Source organism: Bombyx mandarina, chromosome 04 (assembly GCF_030267445.1).
Source record: "Bombyx mandarina strain Sakado chromosome 04, ASM3026744v2".
NCBI classification, from domain to species: domain Eukaryota; kingdom Metazoa; phylum Arthropoda; class Insecta; order Lepidoptera; family Bombycidae; genus Bombyx; species Bombyx mandarina.
Window position 1 is genome coordinate 10286852 of NC_143211.1, and position 23666 is coordinate 10310517.

Below are 23666 nucleotides of genomic sequence, written 5' to 3' on the forward strand. Positions count from 1 at the left end.
TTATTATATTAGTATATTTTTATTTTTTACATTACAACACTGTTCATTACCACGAAGCCGTTTCATTTTGAACTCCCACATCAAAGATTTAATAAAGTTATTTTACGCCGAAACATGGCCTTCAGAGCCAAATAAATAAAAAAAAATAAAAAAAGAGAGAAGAACCAGCAAGTGATCAAGTGAAAAGCGGAGTATCGGAACCCAAACGTGGTTTAAAGACGAAAGTGCACCCAACACTCAGATTTAGTATTAAGTGTTATACACTATTATAAGGGCATTCGTCGAACAAGGAACTGACACCAGCATTCTATAATGCCAGAGGATAAGGATCTCATTAGAAAACGAGCGAGTTATAAAGGGAGATTGACCGCTTTCTCCAACTACGTGAACGACTTGGACGCGTCGTCGCTGAGCCTAGGGGATTTGAACGAGTTGCAGCTTCGCTGTGGTAAGATCGAATCAATATACGCCGAATACGACAAGGTACAGTTGTCACTGGAGTGCAGTACAGATAACATTGAAAGTAAGCTGCAAGAAAGGTCAGAATTTGAATCTATTTATTACAAATGTCTCGGTAAAGCTCAGAGTATCCTATCTATTGTTAAAAAGTCAGAAGGGTCTGATGATGATGATATTTGTTCTAACTCTTCAACACATAAGTTTGTTAAATTACCTACAATTCAGTTACCAAGGTTTAGTGGCTCCTATAATAACTGGTTAGAATTTCACGATACATTTACTAGTCTTATTCATTCAAATGAAGAAATTGATAATATAAATAAGTTTCACTATCTCAGATCTTCATTGGAGGGTACCGCTGCATTAGTCATACAATCCATTGAGTTTTCAGCGGCTAATTATAAAGTTGCATGGAACATTCTCTGTGATCGGTTTAACAATAAGAGATTATTGATTCAAAATCATGTATCTGCTTTATTTAATATTCAACCAATAGGTAGGGAATCATCATTTAGTTTAAAGCGCCTCATTGACCAAATGAATAAAAACTTACGTGCTTTAGATTCCCTTGGAGAACCAACTAAACATTGGGATACTCTACTCATCCACATTATGACTCATAAGTTAGATTCTAAGACTTATCGTGAATGGGAAGAACATAAAGGTCAGTTAGACAAAGGATCTCAAATAACTTTTGACCAATTTCTCAATTTTATTAAAATTAGGGCTGATTTAAATGAGACTCTTGAAATGTCTTCATCTACAGTTCATAATAATATGAATACAGCTCCTAAATCTAATTCTAAAATTAAAACTTTAGTGTCCATGTCTGACCATATCGGTCAGAGGAACAACAATGTTCCCGGACCAGGCAAGCTTTGTCCTAAGTGTAACGGTGAACACCGGTTAAATGTTTGTCCTCAATTTCTAGCATTAAGCACTAATGAACGTTTATTATTATTACCCAGTTTTAAGATTTGTTTTAACTGTTTCAGTGCAGGTCACTATGCCAATCACTGTAGAAAGACAGGGTGCAAAGTATGCCATAAGAAGCATAACACTCTAGTTCACTCTGCAGATCATAAACACAAACCTGCACCCACGGAGTATAGTTCAGTGAACTTAGACAAGCCTTATGAACAGTCAAGCCAACAGTCTCAGAGTTCAAATCTTTCACTCTCAGCGAGTGTCTCTGCTGCACCTTGTGGTGATCAGGCTGATGTTATCCTATCAACTGCGTTGATCAAGGTTTATGGAAACAATAATCGTGAGTACATTGCTCGTGCCATATTAGATAGTGGCAGCACTTCTTCTTTCATAACTGAAAAGTTGTATCATCGGTTAGAGTTGTCCGCTAATATCATTAAAAGTTTTGTCACCGGGGTAGGTAAGTCAGTTGCTCCAATAAGCAAGATTTGTGATTTGAGGCTTAAATCTTTAAACAGTGACTTCAGTACTAGTCTTAAATGCTTTGTCTTGCCAACTATTACTGATTATGTTCCTAGTAGTCCTTTAAATTTATCTAGTCTCAAATTACCTTCTAATATTTGTTTAGCAGATCCTAAATTTTATTCACCGGCTGCTGTTGATGTTCTCATCGGTGCAGATCTGTTTTGGGATCTCCTGGGAAGTCAACGATTGAAGTTAGCTGATGACCACCCCATATTATTTGAAACTAAGCTTGGGTGGCTAGTATCTGGTCCTCTTAACAGTGAGTGCTTAATGACATTACCTCAGAATGTCAAGTGCAATTTTACTAGAGTTTCTACTGATAATCCTGATACTAATTCAATCATTGACATTCAAAATCAGTTAGCTTGTTTTTGGCAGTTAGAAGAGATTTCTCCACATTCTGAATATTCCAAGGAGGAACAGGAGTGTGAGGAACATTTTAAGGAGCACACTTCTCGTTTGACAGATGGTCGTTTTTGTGTTAAAATTCCATTGAAGTTGTCTCCAGATATATTAGGCGAGTCTTTGCCCAGAGCTAAGCGATGCTTACAGTCTCTAGAACATAGACTTAAGGGCAAGCCTGCTATGAATGTTATGTATAAGGATTTCATGCGAGAATATGAATTTTTAGGTCACATGGCCAAGTGTCCAATCTTAGATTATAATAAAGCTCATTTCATCCCTCACCATGGTGTGCTACGGGAAAGCAGTACTACATCAAAGTTGCGAGTCGTTTTCAATGCTAGCAGTCCCACTACCTCTGGCGTATGTTTCAACAACATTCAGATGGTAGGACCTGTAGTTCAGGATGATTTGTTATCAATATTATTACGTTTCAGGCAACATACTTACGTTATTGCTGCTGACGTAGAAAAAATGTACAGGCAAATCTCAGTTCATCCGGACGATCGTTACTTACAACGCATCATCTGGCGCGATGATCCAGCTGCTCCTGTTCAAGCCTACGAGCTTAACACTGTGACGTACGGCACAGCTAGCGCTCCTTACCTCGCAACGCGATGTCTTCGTCAGCTCGGCCTTGAATGTTCAAATGAGAGGGTGTCAGAGGTAATCTTGCATGATTTCTTTGTCGACGATCTGTTGACCGGCGGGGATGACCTGTCTGAAGTTCAGGATTTGCGTCAGAAGGTGTCGGCCGTTCTTGCCTCTGCTCAGATGGTTTTGCGAAAGTGGAAGTCTAATGAGTCCACATTGATGAGTGAACCTCATCTTTCCAAATCATCTCTTGATCTGAATGTTGGCACTACAGAGTCTAGCAAAACTCTGGGCCTCGGATGGCATCCTCAGTCTGATTTGTTATATTTTCCAATTTGCTTGTCAGATCATACTTGTTATACTAAGCGTGACATGCTCTCACTGATCTCACAGATATTCGATCCATTAGGACTCCTCGCACCTGTAGTTATAGTATTAAAAATGTTACTGCAAAAATTATGGTTGCATAAATTGTCGTGGGATGAGCAGTTATCCCCTGAAATTAAGATGCTTTGGGTAGATGTAATTCGTGATCTCCCTGTGTTGAATAAAATTAAAATTCCTCGTCATGTTCTCTGTAAATCTCATAAATTCATTGAATTTCATGTAATGACAGATGCTTCAGAAAATGCATATGGCGCCTGTCTGTATGCGCGAAGTGTCGATCAGTCGGACGAAGTAACTGTGCGCTTGTTGATGGCTAAGAGTCGCGTAGCCCCACTTAAGCCGACGACTATCCCTCGGCTCGAGCTCTGTGCAGCTTTAGTTGGGACTCGACTCTATGAGAAGGTAATGTCGTCATTACGAGTACAGGCTACACGCACTTACTTCTGGACTGACTCTACAATTGTTCTCTGTTGGCTGAAAATGATGCCAAATAAATTGCAGACCTTTGTGCGCAATAGAATTGCTGAAATTCAGGACAAAACTGCAAGCTGCGAGTGGAGACATGTCCCGACAACACAAAATCCTGCTGATCATCTCTCTCGTGGTGTTACAGCTACTGTTTTGTCTGATTTAGATCAGTGGTGGTCTGGCCCAGCCTTCCTGAAGGAGTCACCTTCAAGCTGGCCCGGCAACACGTATCAGCATGCGCAAAAGGATGCTCTGCCTGAAATTAAATCTTCTGTGTCATTGCACTCTCATACTGATCAAGTACCGTCTGAAAATGTTATAAATTTTGACAGATTCTCAAGCTTCATGAGACTAAACCGTGTCGTTGCCTATGTTCTTAGATTTATTAAAGCTTGTAGAAAACAGCCTGTCCGCGGTCCCATTAGTGCTGTTGAACTAAACTCAGCATTAAACTTAATAATTAAAATATCACAAGATAAGTCATTTCCGGAATATAAATTAATAATTAATAATAAAAACTTACCTGGTAAGAGTCCTCTTCTTAAATTCAATGTTTTTCTTGATGCAAATAAATTGCTTCGCGTAGGAGGGCGCATACAAAATTCTAACTTTTCTGAAAATAAAAAGCATCCTATTCTTCTGCAGTCCACTCATAGGTTTACTAAATTGTTATTTTATTATCAGCATGTTAAGTTACTTCATGCAGGCCCTCAACTACTTCTCGCTTCGATCCGTGAAAGTTATTGGCCGATTGGAGGTCGTAATTTAGCTAGATTTTGTTACCGTCAATGTGTTAAATGTTCCAGAATTAGAGGTCAAATTGTTACGCCGATCATGGGGAATCTGCCGCAACACAGAGTGTCACCTGGGGGGTTTCCGTTTGAGAACGTTGCACTCGATTATGCAGGTCCTATACAGGCCGTTACACGGCAAGGTCGTGGATGTAAGGTAACAAAAGTTTACATTGCCGTTTTTGTATGTTGCGCCACCAAAGCGATACATTTAGAATTAGTGGGTGACTTAACGAGCAATACTTTTATTCTGGCTTTACGGAGATTTATTTCGCGTCGGGGAAAACCGACAAATATTTATTCTGACAATGGTACCTCGTTCGTGGGCGCGTATAACGAAATTTCGAAATTTATCAAGGCGAGTTGTGATGGTTTGACTGATACCATGGCTAGTGATGGCGTGTTTTTTCATTTTATTCCGGCTTATTCGCCACACTTCGCTGGCCTTGCGGAAGCTGGTGTCAAGTCCACTAAATATCATTTAGTTAGAGTGTTGGGACAATGTAATTTAACGTACGAAGAATTAAATACCACACTGGTCCAGATCGAAGCACTGCTGAATTCCAGACCACTCACTCCACTGTCCTCGAGTCCAGAGGATCTGACGCCGCTCACCCCTGGACATTTCCTGATTGGGCGACCACTCGTTTCCCTAGCGTCGCCTGAGCTCCGAGATCGCTCCACGAACACATTAAGGAGATTTCATCGTATTGAGCAGCTCCGCCAGCAATTTTGGTCACGTTGGAGCAAGGAATACATATCCGAGCTTCAGATTAGAACGAAATGGCGTGCAAGCAAGGGGTCACTCAAACTTGACTCCCTTGTGCTGATAAAGGAGGAGAATTTGCCGCCACTAAAATGGAGATTGGGTCGTATCGTCGAGGTGCATCCTGGCACTGATGGAGTTACCAGAGTGGCCACCATTAAAACCGCTGCTGGAATGGTGCGACGCTCATTCAGCAAGATCTGCCCGCTGCCCGATCCTGACGCTGTTGGTTGAAGCAGTCCCTTCAACGCCTGGGGGCATGTCGTGTCTGGCACCGGCCTTATTTTACAATCATTGTTCATAAAGTGGCAACATTTAGTTTTATTATATTAGTATATTTTTATTTTTTACATTACAACACTGTTCATTACCACGAAGCCGTTTCATTTTGAACTCCCACATCAAAGATTTAATAAAGTTATTTTACGCCGAAACACTTGCTTATACTAGGAGTACCACCTAATACCACGAGTTAATCATTCACATCTACTACACAATGTATTCAATATATAAACTATTTATCACAAATTAAATGACTCAAACATATTTTTATGAAAAGGATATATTGTAGAGTGAGATATGTAATCATTTTGTACCTTTTACTTTTAAATCTCAAAGCAGAATCCGTACATCAAAAGCTAAACCTTCGTACACAAATAACTTTATATCACATACATATAATATACTCCGTGCTTGTAAAAGATACCTCATTAAATTTACTGAGGGAATTGAACTCAGATGAACAAAATGTTATATTATAAAATCCTTTTGCGTAGAACTCTCGAAAAACATATTATAATTATATATGTGTATATTAACATTAACACATTAGTAGAATCTTTGCCATTTCAGGAGACGCATTCCGTATTTAGCATTGCCACTGTGCTTTAAATACTGCATTTTTTTAAAAATACTATGTTGGCAACCGAGACTTATAGGCCACCCCAAGAAATGGCTGTTACAGGTATTTCTTCAGTAAACAACTTCTTTCAATAAACAAGTCGATCAATTGCTAGATTTCGAAGCATTGAAGTTTACGATATCCTTAAAAACTGTACGATGAGTATCAGAAATTGGCAGAACGTTTGTACTGAGTCTGCTAATATTACGCCTGTCCATCGGATCTCAAAATGGAATTAGAGGTGAAGTTGGGCAGAAAAATAAAGACATGATAATACAGGAAAATGATAAATTACTACGGTCAGAACGTACGTGTGTACATTGACTTAAGTCTTAGCAGCTGGAGATCCAATTAAAAAGCGCTAAAAATGTTAAGTGTGCCTGCCTATTTAAAAAAAAAGGTCAGCTGTAAATAGATTATAAAGTTTTTACTCGATTATAATATGTAGAATACGTATTATTTGACATGACTTCATGCCTTAAAAAAAGTCGTAAGAATTTTAGTTTGGCGATGAACAAATTTTAATAATGTGATCGAATATAAATAGTTTCTTCATAGTCTGCGAACGTTGTATCGGGATTAAAGCGGAAATTAAAGCGGATACTTCGACAGAAGTGTTATTAACGAATTCAAAGTGCGAGGAATCGATATCTGCTAGCTATTTATTTTTAGGTAACCTTATAATTATTGAGTAAACCTTTTTAATATTTAACTACTGATTTACTAATAATTAAATACTTACAGAGGCGAGGTAGAATAATTAAAATGCTATCTTGAGGAAATTTATTTAAAAACAGATTCTCTACTTAAGAATTACTTAAGAATTTGTTTTCGAGGGCTACGAAAAGCATTTGATTTGTTAAAGATTAAAAGGAATAGAAGACACAAACGAAATTATATACCGTGCCAAAATCTTTGTGTATTTTTGTTAAGATGACCTCCCGTATTAATTATTTTTCCATGGAGGGTATATTTTTCAAATCTCTGTTCGAATCTGAACACTCTCAAATGTATTTAGACGAACTGCGAACTTGTTAAGTCCACAGTTTTTCATGTACAAAATGTATTCTTAAATTACGATATTCAAATGACTTATGAAGATTTAATGTTAAACAAGAAATGTCCGTATTGAATTGCATCTTTTTTCAATCTCCATTCCATTCTCATCCCCTTATCATCTACGATAAACAGCCTGCCATTATCGATAGCACAATACCACCAGTTTGTGTATACAACAAAGCAAATATAACTTTAGAATTGCCTTTAACATGCGCACAATGTAAGCAACCACAAATAGAATATTCTTATCGGTCCAATGAAAGAAAAACGAAATAAAGTTCTGAGGTGAAACACAAAGAAACAGTATGAAGTGAGTTCCCTCGTGGCAAATGCCGTCGACAGGTCGGGAGGGTCTCTGAAGTGCGCGTGACTAACCCAACTGTGACTGGGGCAAATGATGTAAGTTTATTTTCTATTGTTTTTCTCACATCACCTTTCACACACTCGTGTACAGGGCACATAAGTGTTTTTGTATTACTATGTACGAGCATATTCAAGGATTAGGAAGATTTTTAAATTAATTATTATATTGTTAGCTCCGTTCACAAAATTACGCTTCTGGAAGGTTACGAATGGTGTCTCAGATGTGATATAACATCTTATTAATCAACACATTATTAGTCATATTATCAGATGTCATGTCTGCTTATCATTTTTCATTGACAAAGGCATTATTTAAGATTCTGTTCTTGTATGCTTTTATTAGTTACAAATTTAAGGCAAGGACTAGGAATTGGAACTAAAAATCCCTCAGATACTTCGACGCCATGTGGCATTTACATCGTTTTTACAACCGCCATTTTATTCTATAGCTTTTATGTCATTCAACGCAAAGGGTACAAGAATGTATTATTTTAATTCTATCGTTATTTTTGCTCGCCAAAAATTTACTTTTAAATTAGTGACGAAAAGACGTTGAGAGTGTTGAGACTATTTTTTATCAATGAGCTCAGTTTTGATGGTATTGGAAATTATTTTTATTTCTAACCGTTTATTCTTAGCTTCCGGTTCAAATGGCCTAATCGCTATACTCCCGCGTATATGACTCGAGTGACGCGATTACGTGGGGGTTTGCTTTTTTCTTACTCTAGTGCGTAGACAGGTGATTGAATTAATTTGGTGTCATTAGTCCATAGACGTCATAACGTGAATTCCCCCTCCCAACTTGAAGCATGCGGTCTAAGTATCCGTTGTATATTAACTGCTGTCCTACCCTTTAAACCTGAAGGCATTAATGCTTTCTGGAATATATAGACAGAGTGGTAGGTAATTTCATAACGGTACTGGTTTGGCAAAAAAATCATACCTAATCTCTATTGAGAGTTGGACTTAAGTACGTCAATCGTCAATACCAATAAATAATCTCATCACTCAATATACTGAATTAAAAATCAAAATTGCATAACTTGAACATTTACATAATCAATGAGGGAAACCCTAACAAACTCCGATGTCACTATGGCCAAAAGCAAAACGTTGCATTGTCTATGGTTGCGAAATCCACTTAATACCAAGTAGGCTGTGAGCTGAGAGTGTTGCCGCCCTTCATAGAGTCCACAATGTGAATCCCACTACAAATTTTGAAACTTAAGGTTAAAAACTCAATAGTAATAAAAATATAGTTGGGTAAAATACCAAATGTTTAACTGATTAAAAATCGAACGGGAAATCAATACATTGCTATATTTTTTTTAAAGGACATCGGGAGCCATCAAAGTAATTTACTTGCTAAAAGTACAATAATGTAGAATCTCGGTAACACTATTGAGAGGATAAAAAATCAATTTGCATCAATTGAGTCCGAAGTGGCAGTGCAATCGTATTGGAATATCGCAGAGACATTTTTTTTTCTTTCAGCGATTCCCGATTAGTTCAATGCAGCGTATCACTGGTGGCTCACTTCAGTGGTTCAGAGTCGATCAGAATTCTTGTTCACCTTGATAGCGTTCAATCTTTGAACCCTTTTGTGTTTGTTGTTTCTTTGTTTTTAATTCTATGCACGGCTAGTTTATCCAGTTCAAAGTTTGTACAGATGTTGTTGACACTTCGAGAACGGTTACATGCACAGTAACACTTGCGTGTGATAGGTAGGTAGCGGCTTCAAGATAACAACTATATAGCGAGAGAAATTGCGCCAGTTACTTAGTAAAAAATATATCTAAAAAAAATCATTTAAACCATTTATCAAAACGCTGCATTCGTAAAACATGTAGCTACTTCTCCTCCAGCGGCATCATGGTTCGCTTGCATGTTGGAAACTGAGGTTGTGCGAAAATAATTTAGATCTATTTCTGAAATCCACAAAGAGTGATCTCTGTTTTTTTTAAAATTGGTGGGCAGATTGTCTCATGCTTCTTCGCTGGTATCGGAGTTAACTTGTTATCGGAGCGCGTAGAGACTAAAACAGTATTACTGCTGGTCAACTTACTTTAGAATAGAGACTAATCCCATCCATCAAGCTGGAAGGCAGATTACACTACTCGGCAAATATACGAAGGAATTTGAAACATTACGCGGCAGATATACGCAGTATATTAGAATTTCCCCCAATTCCCTTTTACGCCCAACTTATGACAAACGCGTGGTATTACAATTTCTTTGAGATGTTTGTGTTTACCTACTAATTAAATCTTAATTAATGTCTATTCCAGCTATAAAATAATTACAAGTTGAAATGTAATTTTGACGTTGAGTTCCTTTAATATATTTATTAATAATTTTAATCCTTGAAGAAATATGCTATAATTATTAATCTAAGACTACGAACCGTTGTCGATTAAATAAAATAAAAGGTATTTGCGGTGAACAGTAAAGGGCTCCGTTTGATTCACTATCGTGTTTTGCCAACAACGGGCTATAAATGAAGATTAGGCAATGTACTTAAAAGGTAAAAGGGAGGGAATTTATAATAATATGAGAACGAAGCGGTTTATTAACTTAACCATCTGATTAGTACTTGCTGTTGACACTATTTAATTATTAATAACTAGCGACCCGCCCTCGCTTCGCTTCGGAAACATTAAAACACACATGAAATCAAAAAAAAAAAAAAAAAATTTAAAAAAGTAGCCTATGTTCATCAGGGACAATGTCGGCTTCTAATGGAAAAAGAATTTTTCAAATCGGTCCAGTAGTTTCGTAGCCTATTCGAAACAAACAAACAAACAAATCTTTCCTCTTTATAATATTAGTATAGATCAAGGTACAATATTTTGTTTGTACCTATTGCTTAGATGGGTGGATGAGCTTAGGCCGCTCCTGGTGTTATGTGGTCACCGGAGTCTATGGACATCGTCTATGTAAATGCCGCCATCCACCTTCCGCCCACCATCTGTTGCTTACTATGTTGCTAATAAAATTCTATAGAAATCACGACAAGAGTAACATAAGTAGATTAACCATATACATAACATATTTTTATACATATTATCTGGAACTGCTGCGTTCATCGACAGTGCGTTTCCAAAGATCTTTTTTGCCGCGTACCATCCGGCTTTGGAATGAACTTCCCTCCACGGTGTTTTCCGAGCGCTATGACATGTCCTTCTTCAAACGAGGCTTGCGGAGAGTACTCAATGGTAGGTAGCGGCTTGGCTCTGCCCCTGGCATAGCTGACGTCCATGAACGACGCTGACCACTTTTCATCAGGTGGGTCGTATGCTCGTCTGCCTACAAAGGCAATAAAAAATAAATAAATAAAATACATATAAGTTCAATTGTAAATATTTTTTAAAATGATATCAGATTTTAATACAGTCAAATTAGAAAGTTATTGAGCGATGTTTATCATTACGTGGTAATCATTTTCAGTTTTCATTTAGTAAATCAACAACTTATTGTTTCAATTTAAGCACAAAAAGGAAATGCTTGCATTAATCAACTTAACAAATTTTCAACTAAAAACGACTCACAAATTAATGGCACACTTTAGCTGTTTAAATCACCGGTTGATTTTTCTTCATTGCTTAGAACTCGGATGCCCCTCTCAAAAAGGTAAATTAAGTTTTTTTTTATGAATTCGTTTACTAAAGTGCTTTCCTCCTGTTTTTCAGGTAAGATTGAAATAAATACTTCCACGGAATCACGGTGAGTTCTTTAATAATTATTGCTGTTAGTTTTCAGTCGAGATCGCTACCGTTGCAAAAACCGAATCGTTATCATTAATGTTGTACCTTGTTGACGATTTCAATTAGAAAAACACGCCTAGTGAAAGATTCTCAGAGAAAACTACTAGAGATGTAATTGTTATTATCTATTTTAGTTAGATGGACCGACGAATGTTAAAATGTGAATACCGCCGCTCATTCTAAAGCACAAAGTTTGAGCTTTAAATCAATGGATACAAAGACTGTGCGTCGCTTCGAATCAAATAAAAGTTATCACTACATAAAACAAAGTCGCTTTCTCTGTCCCTATGTATGCTTAAATCTTTAAAACTACCCAACGGATTTTGATGCGGTTTTTTTTAATAGATAGAGTGATTGAAGAGGAAGGTTTATTAATAAATTACAGTTTCCGAAGCGAAGCGAGGGCGGGTCGCTAGTATTACATAAACGAAAGCAAAGATGTTTTAAATTGAAGTAAATAATTCAGTTGTCCTTGAATATGAAGTGTCTGGATAGGTATTTAGGTCGCAGCGGGACGCTTCCACTCGAGACTTATCGTTCTCCGACAACAAATGGCTTCAACATCCGACGTCACGACTCGCACACGACGCGGCGACGTGACGTTTCTTTATCATATTTCATGTTAAATAACAGAAAGAAAGCCCTCTTTTTATCTCGATGCCTCATCGAAATGTCGCTGACATGTTTGAATGTTTATGATTCATTTTTGTCCACGTAAAACAAAAAAAAGCTATCAGCACATTTATTGAATATAAAAATTCGACGTATCATTATTTGCACTTTTGACGCAGGAAGGATTGCGGTGCCAAAACGTTCCGACGTCTAATATAATACATAGATTTAAAAATGATTTATAGTTTTACGTTTCGCGTACGATTGCGTCGATCGATCATCTTGAGTTTCGTTTCACTGGATACCATATGTGGACTGTAAAAGTGAACTGCGGCGCAGAGGATTGAATTGTGTATGAGGAAACGTTAACAGGTCGATAATGAAAAGCTATCGGGCACATACCGGGTCGGACGGAACCTCTCCAGCCGCGTGTCTAATGACGGCCCTCGCATTTAAATAGCCTGTTTCCGCATGAATCGTTTATACGTTACGGATGCTATTATATCGGTATGACATTAATTTCCTTTAGGTTATTGAAATATTTTAATTGCGAGTCAAATTATTATACGAGGCTTGTTTCCGTAGGACCAATGCTAATACTAATCATCGTCGTCTAAATCAAGTGCTGTTTGAGTTTTAATTAGTACGTGAAAATTTAAGGTTTTTTTTTTCTGTGTTGCGGCTTCAAGATAACGTGTTTAGAGTTCTGGGCACAAGGGCTACTGACCTTATAGTTACTTCCGTCAGTAAGTTACCATGAAAGCCATTTGTTAATGCCGAGCGGAAATGCTTTAATATGTTTTGTAAACAGTCTAGGCGTCTTGCCAAAACGTTAACAGAACAAGATACTTCTAACGGCTCAGACGCGCTGGTCGTACTCGAACTTTTAACGGCATTGTGCCTTGTTCTCATTCATTTGAATGAACGAGCCGTTAGAACTCGCACAGAATTGTTTGTACGAAACAATCTGCTGAGCCAAATGAAATTTTAGTTCACTTATAAAGTTAAATAGATTTGTGGGTATCTTCCATGGTTACGTTTAGCTTTGAGTTTCGTAGTTACGATTAATGCTTAGTGGATAAGATGTCCGGTGCATTCGTATCTAGCGAGGCGCCGGTGTTCGAATCCCGCAGGCAGGTACCAATTTTTCTAATGAAATACGTACTTAAGAAATGTTCACAATTGACTTTCACGGCGAAGGAATAGCATCGTGTAATAAAAATCAAATCCGCAAAATTATAATTTGCGTAATTACAGGTAGTAGGACCTCTCTTCAGTCCACACGGGTAGGTACCACCACCCCGCCTATTTCTGCCGTGAAGCAGTAATGCGTTTCGGTTTGAAGGGTGGGGCAGCCGGTGTAACTATACTGAGAACTTAGAACTTATATCTCAAGGTGGGTGGCGGCATTTACGTTGTAGATGTCTATGGGCTTAATCATCAATATTACATACGTACACAAGGCAGCTTCATTACGTACAACAATTATGTTAAAAATTAGTGCTAAAACTGTCGATTCATTTTAAGATAATGAGCCGAGTTTAGCGATTCATTGTCCGTGGAAAATAATTAACTGACTGACTCGACACAAACTAAAGTACCAAGTCTGAAAGTCCAAAGATTATGCAAAGAAAGCTCCGATATAACTTCTCGAAGCTACATCGGCGTCGTTCATACCATGACATGGGGTAAATTGGGATCCTGGGGTAAATTGGGACAAACCTGCGGAAGATTCTCAAAGTACCTGTAGCACGGAATCTACCTAATTTTGTTTATGTTAATATTTATCAATGTATAGAAGAAAAACCAAGTTAACTATGGAAGTACTACATATGAGTTAAATTGGTCCCAAAAATTCGTCAAATTAAATTGAAAATAGTGGTTGAAAAGTGCATTTTAAAACAGCTTAAGGAACTTTTAAAAAAAGTAATATTATCTTTGTTTTTTCAATAAGATCACAGTTTATATAAGTTTTTAATACACCTGGAAATACCACAACAAACGGTAAGTTGCAATATTCTCATTTTAAATACAATATTTCGACAAAATAAAAAATTTATATTTTTTCCTTTCTTTTTGGGGAAAATTGGGACGTTTGTAGGGTAATTTGGAACGAGACTGGAAAAATTAGGGACGAGAAAACACAAAATTGGAACGCCAAAAGACAAAATAGGGATGGCTTGTTAGGGTTGTCACTGATATCTTATAATAGATTTTTTAGCCTATACTATCACTTAATTGCGTGATGTAAAGAAGGTTAATGTGTTTATCAGTTAGTTTATGTAAGTATTATAGGTAAAAGAAAAGTATATATATAATTACTTTTTTTTGCGACATTTACCTTGTAATATCTGCCCGGTCGTATGTTCTTTATAGCAATAAAAAAAATTAAAAGTTAAAAGAACTCAAACGAATCAAAACTTTTGTTATTTCATAATCTATTCACGCGTCGAATCATGATTTTGTTAACATTCACAACGAACACACACAAATAAAAACAGTAGTTAAATAACTAAACTCAATTAATTCACTCACTCATAATTGGATATCTCGGATTTTTTATTAATGTTACATTTAAAATCAAACAAAATCATGATTCGACGCGTGAATAGATTATGAAATAACAAAAGTTTTGATTCGTTTGAGTTCTTTTAACTTTTAATTTTTTTTATTGCTATAAAGAACATACGACCGGGCAGATAAATAGCTTAGAAAGAATTTCTTTTATTTTTGTTATTATTGGCAGTAATCAGATAAAGCTGTTTTTTTATCTTATTCACCTGATATCTTACTCTTGCTCAAAGATCATTTTGAAAATGTTGATTAAATAAAATTGTATTAATGCATTTCCAGTCCTTTTGTTTTCTATTTTTTATTCTATTTTATGATTTTGTTTCAGAGTTGTGATTTTTAAGGAAATTAAATAATAATTTTCTAAAATACAACTTGCACATACTTTTTTTGATCATTGTATTGTTGATTATCATTCACGTCACATCGCTTCGGAATAGAAACCAGCTTAATTTACACTATGTTGTGTATTGTGCTTAAATTATGGATTGTATTCATCATTTCGGTCCATATAAATAATTATATGGCACCTACCTATATATCGCAGTACTGCGAGTTGACAACCCTTACAAATATCCCAATTTAACCCTTAACCGTGTCAATTTACCCCGGACGCTGGGTAAATTGGGACGGCCATTATTTTACCGATTATTTCTTTAAAATGAATAATTAAAATAATGTAACGGTTTTTATCACCTAGGTACGTTCAAGACTCAACTTATTTCTTTGGTTGAGCAGTGACTATTTAATTGGAACTATTTTAAAATTCAATCTGAAGGTCGATTTTGTCCCTATTTACCCCATTGTACGGTACCAGTAATTATTTTTAGTTGGGACGATTTTAAAATTCGAACGACGAACTAAAGCGCAATTGAACGTATTACATAATAGGTATAAAAATTCGTAAACATAATTAAAATTACTTTTACGGCTTATTCTCGCGTTTCTCATTTTACCATAAGCTGTAAAAGTATAATAGTTTTAATTACGCATATACATTCTTCTCAGTCGTATGTACTCTTGGCGGAGTGGTCGTGGCCATCACTTCGGGTGGTGGTGCGCTTCACCAGACGTCGCCATTCCTCGCGTACCGCGGCCCTTCTTGTGCACTCGTTGACGGGACCGTTTAGAGCTGTCTTTATATAGTCGGTCCATCGTAACGGTGATCTGCCGCGCGATCTTGTACCCTGTATCATGCCTTGCACCACAAGGCGCTCAACTGAGTCGTCATCCCGCCGCGATACATGTTAGAAGAAAGTGAGAATGCGACCCTGAACGATGGAGGTTTTTTTTATAGCTTAGATCGGTGGACGAGTTCACGGCCCACCTGATTTTAAGTGGTTACCGGAGCTTATAGACATCTACAAAGTAAATGCCGCCACCTTCCTCGAGACATGAGTTGTAAGGTCTCAGTTTTTACAGTACAACGGCTGCCCCGCCCTTCAAACCGAAACGCATTACTGCTTCACGGCAAAAATAGGCAGGGTGGTGGTACCTACCCGTGCGGACTCACAATACGTCCTACCACCAGTAAAAAATGGTAACGGATGCGTATAAAGTTAAATGTAATAATATAATAATTGTGACTAAGTTCATGAGGAAAAATTGTGTAAATTATATAATATTAAATTCATTTCTCTTAGTGCAGTCCTTTAGCACTCCTTTTAGTGTGTAGTCAAAAAGCGTAATGCTCGGAGGGCTTTCATGAGCTTCATTGTTTTCAGACGGTAATTTATATTGTGCTTTAGGAAATTAGCGCGGGCGGTCGCCACAAGCTCAGGTGCCACCACACCATTACCTCCCAGATTTACTCGGGAGATCTCGGCCTTTTACTAAGACGAGTAATTTGTTATGTAATTATCAACGCTCATTAAAAATGTATTAAGCAGAACAAAGTTTGTGTTGAGGTTTTCGTTTGAAATTTATTCGGTGTTGACCTCGGCGTGCTGGGTCCTTACACTTTTACAAAAGCACAAGTTGAATCGAATTATTCACTTCAACGAACGTCGATGTTCGCATAAATTATTTGCTTCATCGTTATTTTGTTTGGAGTTTTCCAATTGTACCGTTCGATACGATGCTTTAATTATCTCTCAATTATAAATCTGTTACAGTTCAAATTAAATTTAAAACTGATCTGGTTTAAATTGTTTGTGATAGTCCGCGATGGTACTACTGCAATCCGATAGGAGGGTATACCAATTATAAAGCAATTACGTCTCGATCCCTTAACGCATTGACTGCCGTGTCGGTCACCGGTATCCTACCTGGAGCACTAAGGTAAATATGTCCATTTCTTTGTTTTATCTTCTTACTAAGGCGCCGATATGTCTGGTAGACTATGGGGAAAACGAATCCGAACATATTGAGAATGGCCTCTGATTGATGATCTGATATCTGTTTCTAAGAGACCTAAAAGACTAAAACATACCTTAAAACAAAGAAGGCAAAGTTAGGCAATAGGCAATCCAGATCCTTAGTAACTGAAATCGACATAATTACTTCGGTGCACCGGTAACCTACATGGCAGTCAACGAGCTAAAGCGGATAATGCCACTCACGTTGATGTGTCTATAGGCCGCTGTCTATGGGCTTCAATACCGCAAAGTTTTAAAGTACTTCCAGGAAGTTTTTATTTTCAACGAATTATATACATCTTGTTTCGTTGTTTTTATTGTTGGGACGCGTAGATAGTAAGTAAAACTCGAATAAAGGTATACTTCGTGTATTCATTCGTCAAAATCGGCATCTATTTATATTTATGTTTCAGTAATTACAAAAGTGCGAGTGAATACGTATTTTTTTTGTCCCATAACTAATTGGCACACAATTATAATGTTTTTTGTTTTTCTAAAACTCTTAACGTGACGCAACAAAATAAATAATCATTTTTATATTTTTATTGAACTACCTCGAAATCGTCGCAAATATTAATTTCTTTTTACGTCTGTTTTCGTTTGTGCCAATCAGCACTATAACCTCTGACCCTGTCGTCATGTTTTTAGACACTCAAAAATATTTTGCTATCTTGATACCTCAAACGCTCGACTAATTAATTACTTTTCCATTTTCCATTAAACCATTTTTGTATAACTACACGTCCGCTATATAAATTTTCTTTGAAGATACAAATGTAGGAAGATCCATGTCAACGGAAGGGATAAACCTTAATGGGTATCGCGTAGACCTCTACGAAAACGTCATCTGTTTTGGACGTACCGTGTAATGATGCTTACAAATAGTGTCGGGCGTGACAGAATTGCTTTTTCCTTTACAAGAGGTGTTCGGGTCTTTTATGAAATAAATTATGTGTTAATAATTATGATTAGTAAATTTGCGGAAAAATAATCTGTACTATACTGTACTATACTAAAATACTAACTGTACTATACAAAAAAAAAAACTATACTGTTAGATGATTAATTCGACACAATCGTGTAAATGACCACAATTAAAATTACTGCACATCTGTGTAGGTACCATTCAAAACATTCTAAATACACTGTCAAGAATATGCTCGTATATGGTTGAATGAAATTTTTTAATTAATTATTTTCTGTTTACTACGCTTATATGTTTTTTTTTATTATTGTTTTTGTTTTACGTTTCGTGTTAATTATTTAATTTGAGGTATTGCGACGCCATAATCGTTTAGTTTTTAAATGCGGAGACATTTAAATGGTGTTTAGTTGTAAGGTTAGTTTTTATATAGTTTAAGTACACTGTTTATCTTCCAAATAAAATAAAATAAAATACATATAAGAAGATGCGGGTATTTGACCGTCCGTGATCGATGGGTACAACGGAATTGAGACTTGAACCATGTTTTAAGGTGGGTGATAGGATTCACGCTGTGTAGTCTATGGGCTCCGGTAACCATTTAACGCTAGATGGGCTTTTAGCTCGCTCAACTGTTTAAGCAATAAAGAAAATGTAACTATTGCCACTATTTATTTCTTGACTGTTCCTTGTAAACTATTTTCCTAATTACCTCTAATCAGTTTCTGGGTTACTGGCAGTTGTGTTGTGAGGTGTGGTATGAAGGTAGACTCTTTAATGCAATTGCTCGAGTAGTTAGTATAGCTGCTCTAATGCAATTGAGACATTGAACTTGTCCATAGAGCCGGGTAGCTTCATAACAGCGTCGGCCGTGAGCGCTTATGTACGATAAAAATGTAAACAGACATTTCATGTAACACAAGATTATGGAACTTCATAAATAAAATCAAGTCTCACTTACCGCTGTACAAAAAAAATCAGGGCATTCATAATTTGTATCCTTTCTCCTCTTTCTGCGGTAACGGTGACAAGCTCTGTGAGTCTCTCTCCCCTGAGACCATTTATAACGAGTTTTAATCGCGACACGGAAATTAGTTATATTACGCGTCTATTCGTTTCGCGACTGTATTATGGGCTCACAAAACGTGATCCTCTAGAGTCACGAAATAAATTATGAATAAAACGAATGAGATTCTCGCAATAATGAAAATGACGTCAGCATAATATAATGAATATTAAAGTAATTAATGTTTGAAGCGCGAAACACGCGTTTTGTTGGGTTTTGGTTGGGTGAAAATAACATCTTTGTTCGGTAGTTACTTGGATTAAATGGATTGGATTTATTCTTAACGACTTTTTAAATTAGCTAAATTGTGTAGTGTAATATATATATTTTTTAATTTACCAAACTAGGAACATGGCAAAGGTGTCTGTCATTCAATTACTATTTTTGATATCAATGATTGTGTCGACACAGAAAAAGTTGTCGTTTTTGTTAAACGAAAAAATTCTGAATTCATAGGTTCCGTAGAAAAATTTCGATCCAAGGAAGAGCTTGACTTTTTCAATGTAATTCAAGTGAATCGCGTAACTTCCCTGAGAACGAAAATAATCTGAATAATATTCTACTATTGATTGAACAGGATGCTCTTGATAAAATAACATTCAAGTAATTATAATTTTTTATCATTAATTATGATTTTAATTAAATGTTCATTACCTTGTTGATTTTGCAATTACTTGTAAGGTTAAATGAATCCATGATAATTGGGCCCAGCACGAAATGTTGACATGGCTTGTTGATAGCGTAGTTCCATAATTTTTTTGATGTCTTACCGTTTTGAATTGTACTGACAGTGATTTTGGCCTAAAATGTTACATTAATTATAGGAGTAAATTCGTCGTGCCATCACCGATATTTTGTTCCCTCATGCCTCTATATAAGATCGGCAATACTTGAATGCTGATGCTTAATGCGATACTGACACCTAGTGAGGTCACCGACTAAGTCACTACCTTTGCTTATGGATATATTGCTGCGGACACAGCTAAGTCGCTGCCTCCAGATGAGACTTTACCAACTTCGTTTGTAAAAATAGATGTTATAGCTCTTTCGGTAGCCGGATGTTACGTGATAAAATTGATTTCACCGCAGAACGCAGTGGTTCAATTAACAAGGTTAAAATCTGTTCAGATAACGGGTGGTGCAGTGGTAAAAAGAAGAAGAGGGAATCATAGCGAACTGCTATTGAAAACCTCTCATTTTTTTGTTTCTCTACTCCATGTTTACATATATTTATGATTTTCATAACACGACTAAAGCCTTTAGGGGTCAGTTCCGTGATTACACATTAAATACTATTCCAATTTATGACATTAATTACAACAAAAAATTATACAATAAAATTAAATGAGAATTAATGTTAATTATCTGATATTTACTGCGGTTGCAGGGCAGTCTTTTGGAAAATCCAACAGAAACACAAGGTCTGACATATTTTGTGTGTTTTCAACTCCAAATTTACCGCAATCTGTCTGTTTTGGGCCCTTGCATGTTTCAAACTTTTGCCAGCTTAATGTGTAAGGACCCTGTGGAGAGAAAAAACACGGATTCAAATTGTAACCTAATTTATGAAATTTTGTGTTACAATGCTCAACGTGAATTATCGCGGAAGTTTTAAATCAAACTTACATAGTTATCATTATCCGCTTGGTTCAACACCATTTGGCACAGGGAAACAAATAATACAAGATAAATCAACAACATTTTGAGACTCATCTGAATACTGCGTGCTTTTTCGAAAATGAACACTGTAAAAATAATTTATTTAGTTCACAAGAAATAAATTTTGACTACCACACTCATTAAAAATATAATTTCCGGCAGTACATTTGCAGCAAATTACGTTTATTTCCTGTAGTTGAACATGAAAGGAAACCCGACTTCATTATTATGGTTATTGATGCGATAAATGTTATTTATTTACACCAGCAGAATTTTCCTAAAATACTTCGTGAGCTCACATACCGATCCCGTTCAATATTCAACACACGTGTTCTTTGTCTCACAATATAAGTACTCTACCGTCTGATAATGTTAATGTGGTGAGATGCTGGAAAGTCACGTGACATTAATCGGTTAAGGATTATATCGTGTGGCTCTAGTGATCATTAGTGTATTTTATTCCCAGGACCGTGGTGCTTAGCCCCCAAGAGGGCTTAATGCATTTCTCCATTACTCCCCTTACCAACCGACGACAGTTGTTTTAGGGAATATGTTTTCTTTTTGATACACAACAGTTACATGTTTGGAAAAATAGTCCGAGAGGTTTTGATACTTTAAAATCTTTCCGTACCTGTCTATAGTTTTTGGGCGTTCATAAGATATAGTTTAAATAAAACGAGCCATTGAAGTTTCAGTTTTAATGTATCTATATACTTAGTCTGGCCATAAATACTGTTACAAAGGAAAACAAAAAAAAATCTATTGCAAATAACGTTTATTACTTTAACAGTGTGTTAGTTTAATACATAAATATAAAACCATTTAAAGTAGAAAAAGCTTATTCGAAGTGGTCTCCATGCAATATAGTCCTTTAAACGTTGAGGCCAGTTATCAATAGAAGCGCGCACTCTTTCCGTGGGAAAATTTTTCACTGCCAATCGTACGGATTGTTTTAGGGACTCGAAATTATCATGGCGCTTAGAGCAAGCCGTACTCTCTAAAACTGACCATAAATAATAATCCAGCGGATTAAGATCGGGACTAGACGACGGCCAGTCTTCAGCTCTGATGAAGTCCGAAACGTTCGTTTCCAACCAAGACTGCGTAGACCGAGCTTTATGACCTGGCGCCGAGTCTTGCTGGAAAGACCATTCTTGATTATTGAACATGGTGTTGTTAAGGGGCTTCACTACCTTCTCAAGAATGGTACCTTGATACACTTGTGCCGATGTTTTGATACCTTTTTCACAAAAGTATGGCCCGGTCACTCCTTCATAGCTAACACTCCACCAAACCATCACTGAAGTCGGATAGTGCCCACGTTGCACTCTGTCGACTAATTGGGAAGCTTCTTTAGAGCTTTGAGCATAAATACGGTCATTTTGTTTGTTAAAATGTTGCTCAATTGTAAAAAAAATCTCATCCGTAAACAAAATTTTTCTATGACCTCCTTTTGCGTACCGCTTCAGTAGTTGTTTCGATTTTACCACCCTATTCTCTTTTAAATTATCAGTTAAGAAATGACCAGTACGTCTTTTATAGGCTGCAAGTCCTAAGTCATCTTTTAAAATACGCGACATGGTTCTAGGTGCTATCTTCATCTCCCGAGATAAAATCTTTTGCTTTCGGACAGGATTTCTTTGAATTCTTTCCCTTACTGCTTTGACCACCTTTTTCGTACGAACACTACGTGGACGACCAGATCTTTTTCTGTCACAAACAGAGGAGGTCTCATTGCACCTATTAATAGCCCGGCATACAAACATTTTACTAATACCAAGCGTATGGAGAGTTTTAAAAATTGCATTTGGCTCCATACCTACTTTGTCTAATGCAATCACAGCGATTCGGTTCTCTTTATCACTCCACTCCATTTTAATATCGCAAAATATTGTACAATGTATTGGCGCCAAAATGAGAAAACTCAATGAACAATCATATAAAAATGGCAGATTCCAAATTCAAATGTAATATTTTGTTTATTTTTGCATTTGCGTAGCATAAGGATTTGGCGTGGGTTATACAACCGGTCACCTACCTGACTTCAACCCTCCTTAGCAATGCTATCGTTGTAGCCAAGTTAGTAACCAGAGAAGTCTCTTAGACGCCTTTTTCAACAGCTACGAAAATATATGGGTCAGTCCAACTCTAAACCGGGAACTACAAGGCCTAATGGTATGAAAGTATTTGGTCATGTGAGGTATTGGGTCATTCTAAATAAATTAGATAGACTGTGTGAAAAAAGATTAGATGAGAGAAGGGTATGAGTGCAGAGATGACGTACAATAGGCCTGAATAGAAGAAGACGTGCTGCACCAACCAAACATAAGGGATAAGGGCAAGAAGATTTGTTGATTTGAAGAAATTGATAAGCTCATGGCAGACCTGGTGTCAAATGTTTCCCAGAGCTCGTGAACACCAACCATCCCCATATTCATGCTTCATTTACATTAGAACCCTCCCCTTTCAATAGGAATGGATGATTGATTCATAAGCAAAATAGCTGGTGTCCAACTTGGACTATATATCGCCAGTAATAATAGTGGAATAGTAGCCACTCGTCGTAATATTGACAGATATCCACAGTTACGCATGAGCATCGGTGGTTGAACGAATCTGTGGCTTACTGTGTCATAGGAAACTATTGCTATTTTGTGACGCCTTATACAAGTTTATATGTCAGTCCCTGGTTTCCCATAGTACAGGAAATTCTAGCTTGAGGCCAGATGACCGTGTGTGAGTTACCCCAGATTGAATATTTATGACTCGAACTCTTGACTTGGTCTCGACTCTGAAAAGTTGCGCATTTCAACTAAGTCAATCGTATTTTTTTAAAACTTATAATTAAAGAAAATATTAATTGAGTTACAACTCGATTAATTTTAATATATTAATAATGGTATTCGATGCAAAACTAAATATCATTTTGATAAAGGCAACTTGATTTTTTTTGTAAAATTAATCAGCGCTGTGAATGTTTGGTTAATTGAATGAAACTAGAGGTCCCGCAGTAGTCGAAATTCGACTTTAATTAATTGGAATTGTAAGTTTGTACACTATTATGATTGTATTT

At 36.7% G+C, this 23666-nt stretch overlaps 2 protein-coding genes across 10 annotated transcripts in view; one reads left to right on the forward strand and one right to left on the reverse strand.

Moving 5' to 3' along the window:
• The window catches only part of LOC114251597 (neural-cadherin), a 340197-nt gene that overhangs the window by 84140 nt on the left and 232391 nt on the right, over positions 1–23666 (forward strand). The window lies entirely within an intron of this gene.
• On the reverse strand, positions 19011–21293 carry LOC149503133 (uncharacterized). The gene is made up of 4 exons (XM_089727038.1): positions 20561–21293; positions 20311–20457; positions 19589–19735; positions 19011–19464 (listed from the first exon to the last, which is right to left on the reverse strand). The coding sequence occupies exons 1-4, from the start codon at positions 20645–20647 to the stop codon at positions 19306–19308; spliced, it is 540 nt and encodes a 179-aa protein (XP_089583164.1). The 5' UTR covers positions 20648–21293; the 3' UTR covers positions 19011–19305.

Bases quoted from the DNA above. Each gene is read 5' to 3' on its own strand.
- LOC149503133 (XM_089727038.1), bottom strand. From the start codon at position 20,647: ATGAGTCTCAAAATGTTGTTGATTTATCTTGTATTATTTGTTTCCCTG. The intron at 19,736-20,310 runs GTAAATATCAGA...GTAACATTTTAG, and splicing joins AAGACTGCCCTGCAACCGCA to GCCAAAATCACTGTCAGTAC. The intron at 19,465-19,588 runs GTAATGAACATT...TTTCGTTCTCAG, and splicing joins GTAATTGCAAAATCAACAAG to GGAAGTTACGCGATTCACTT.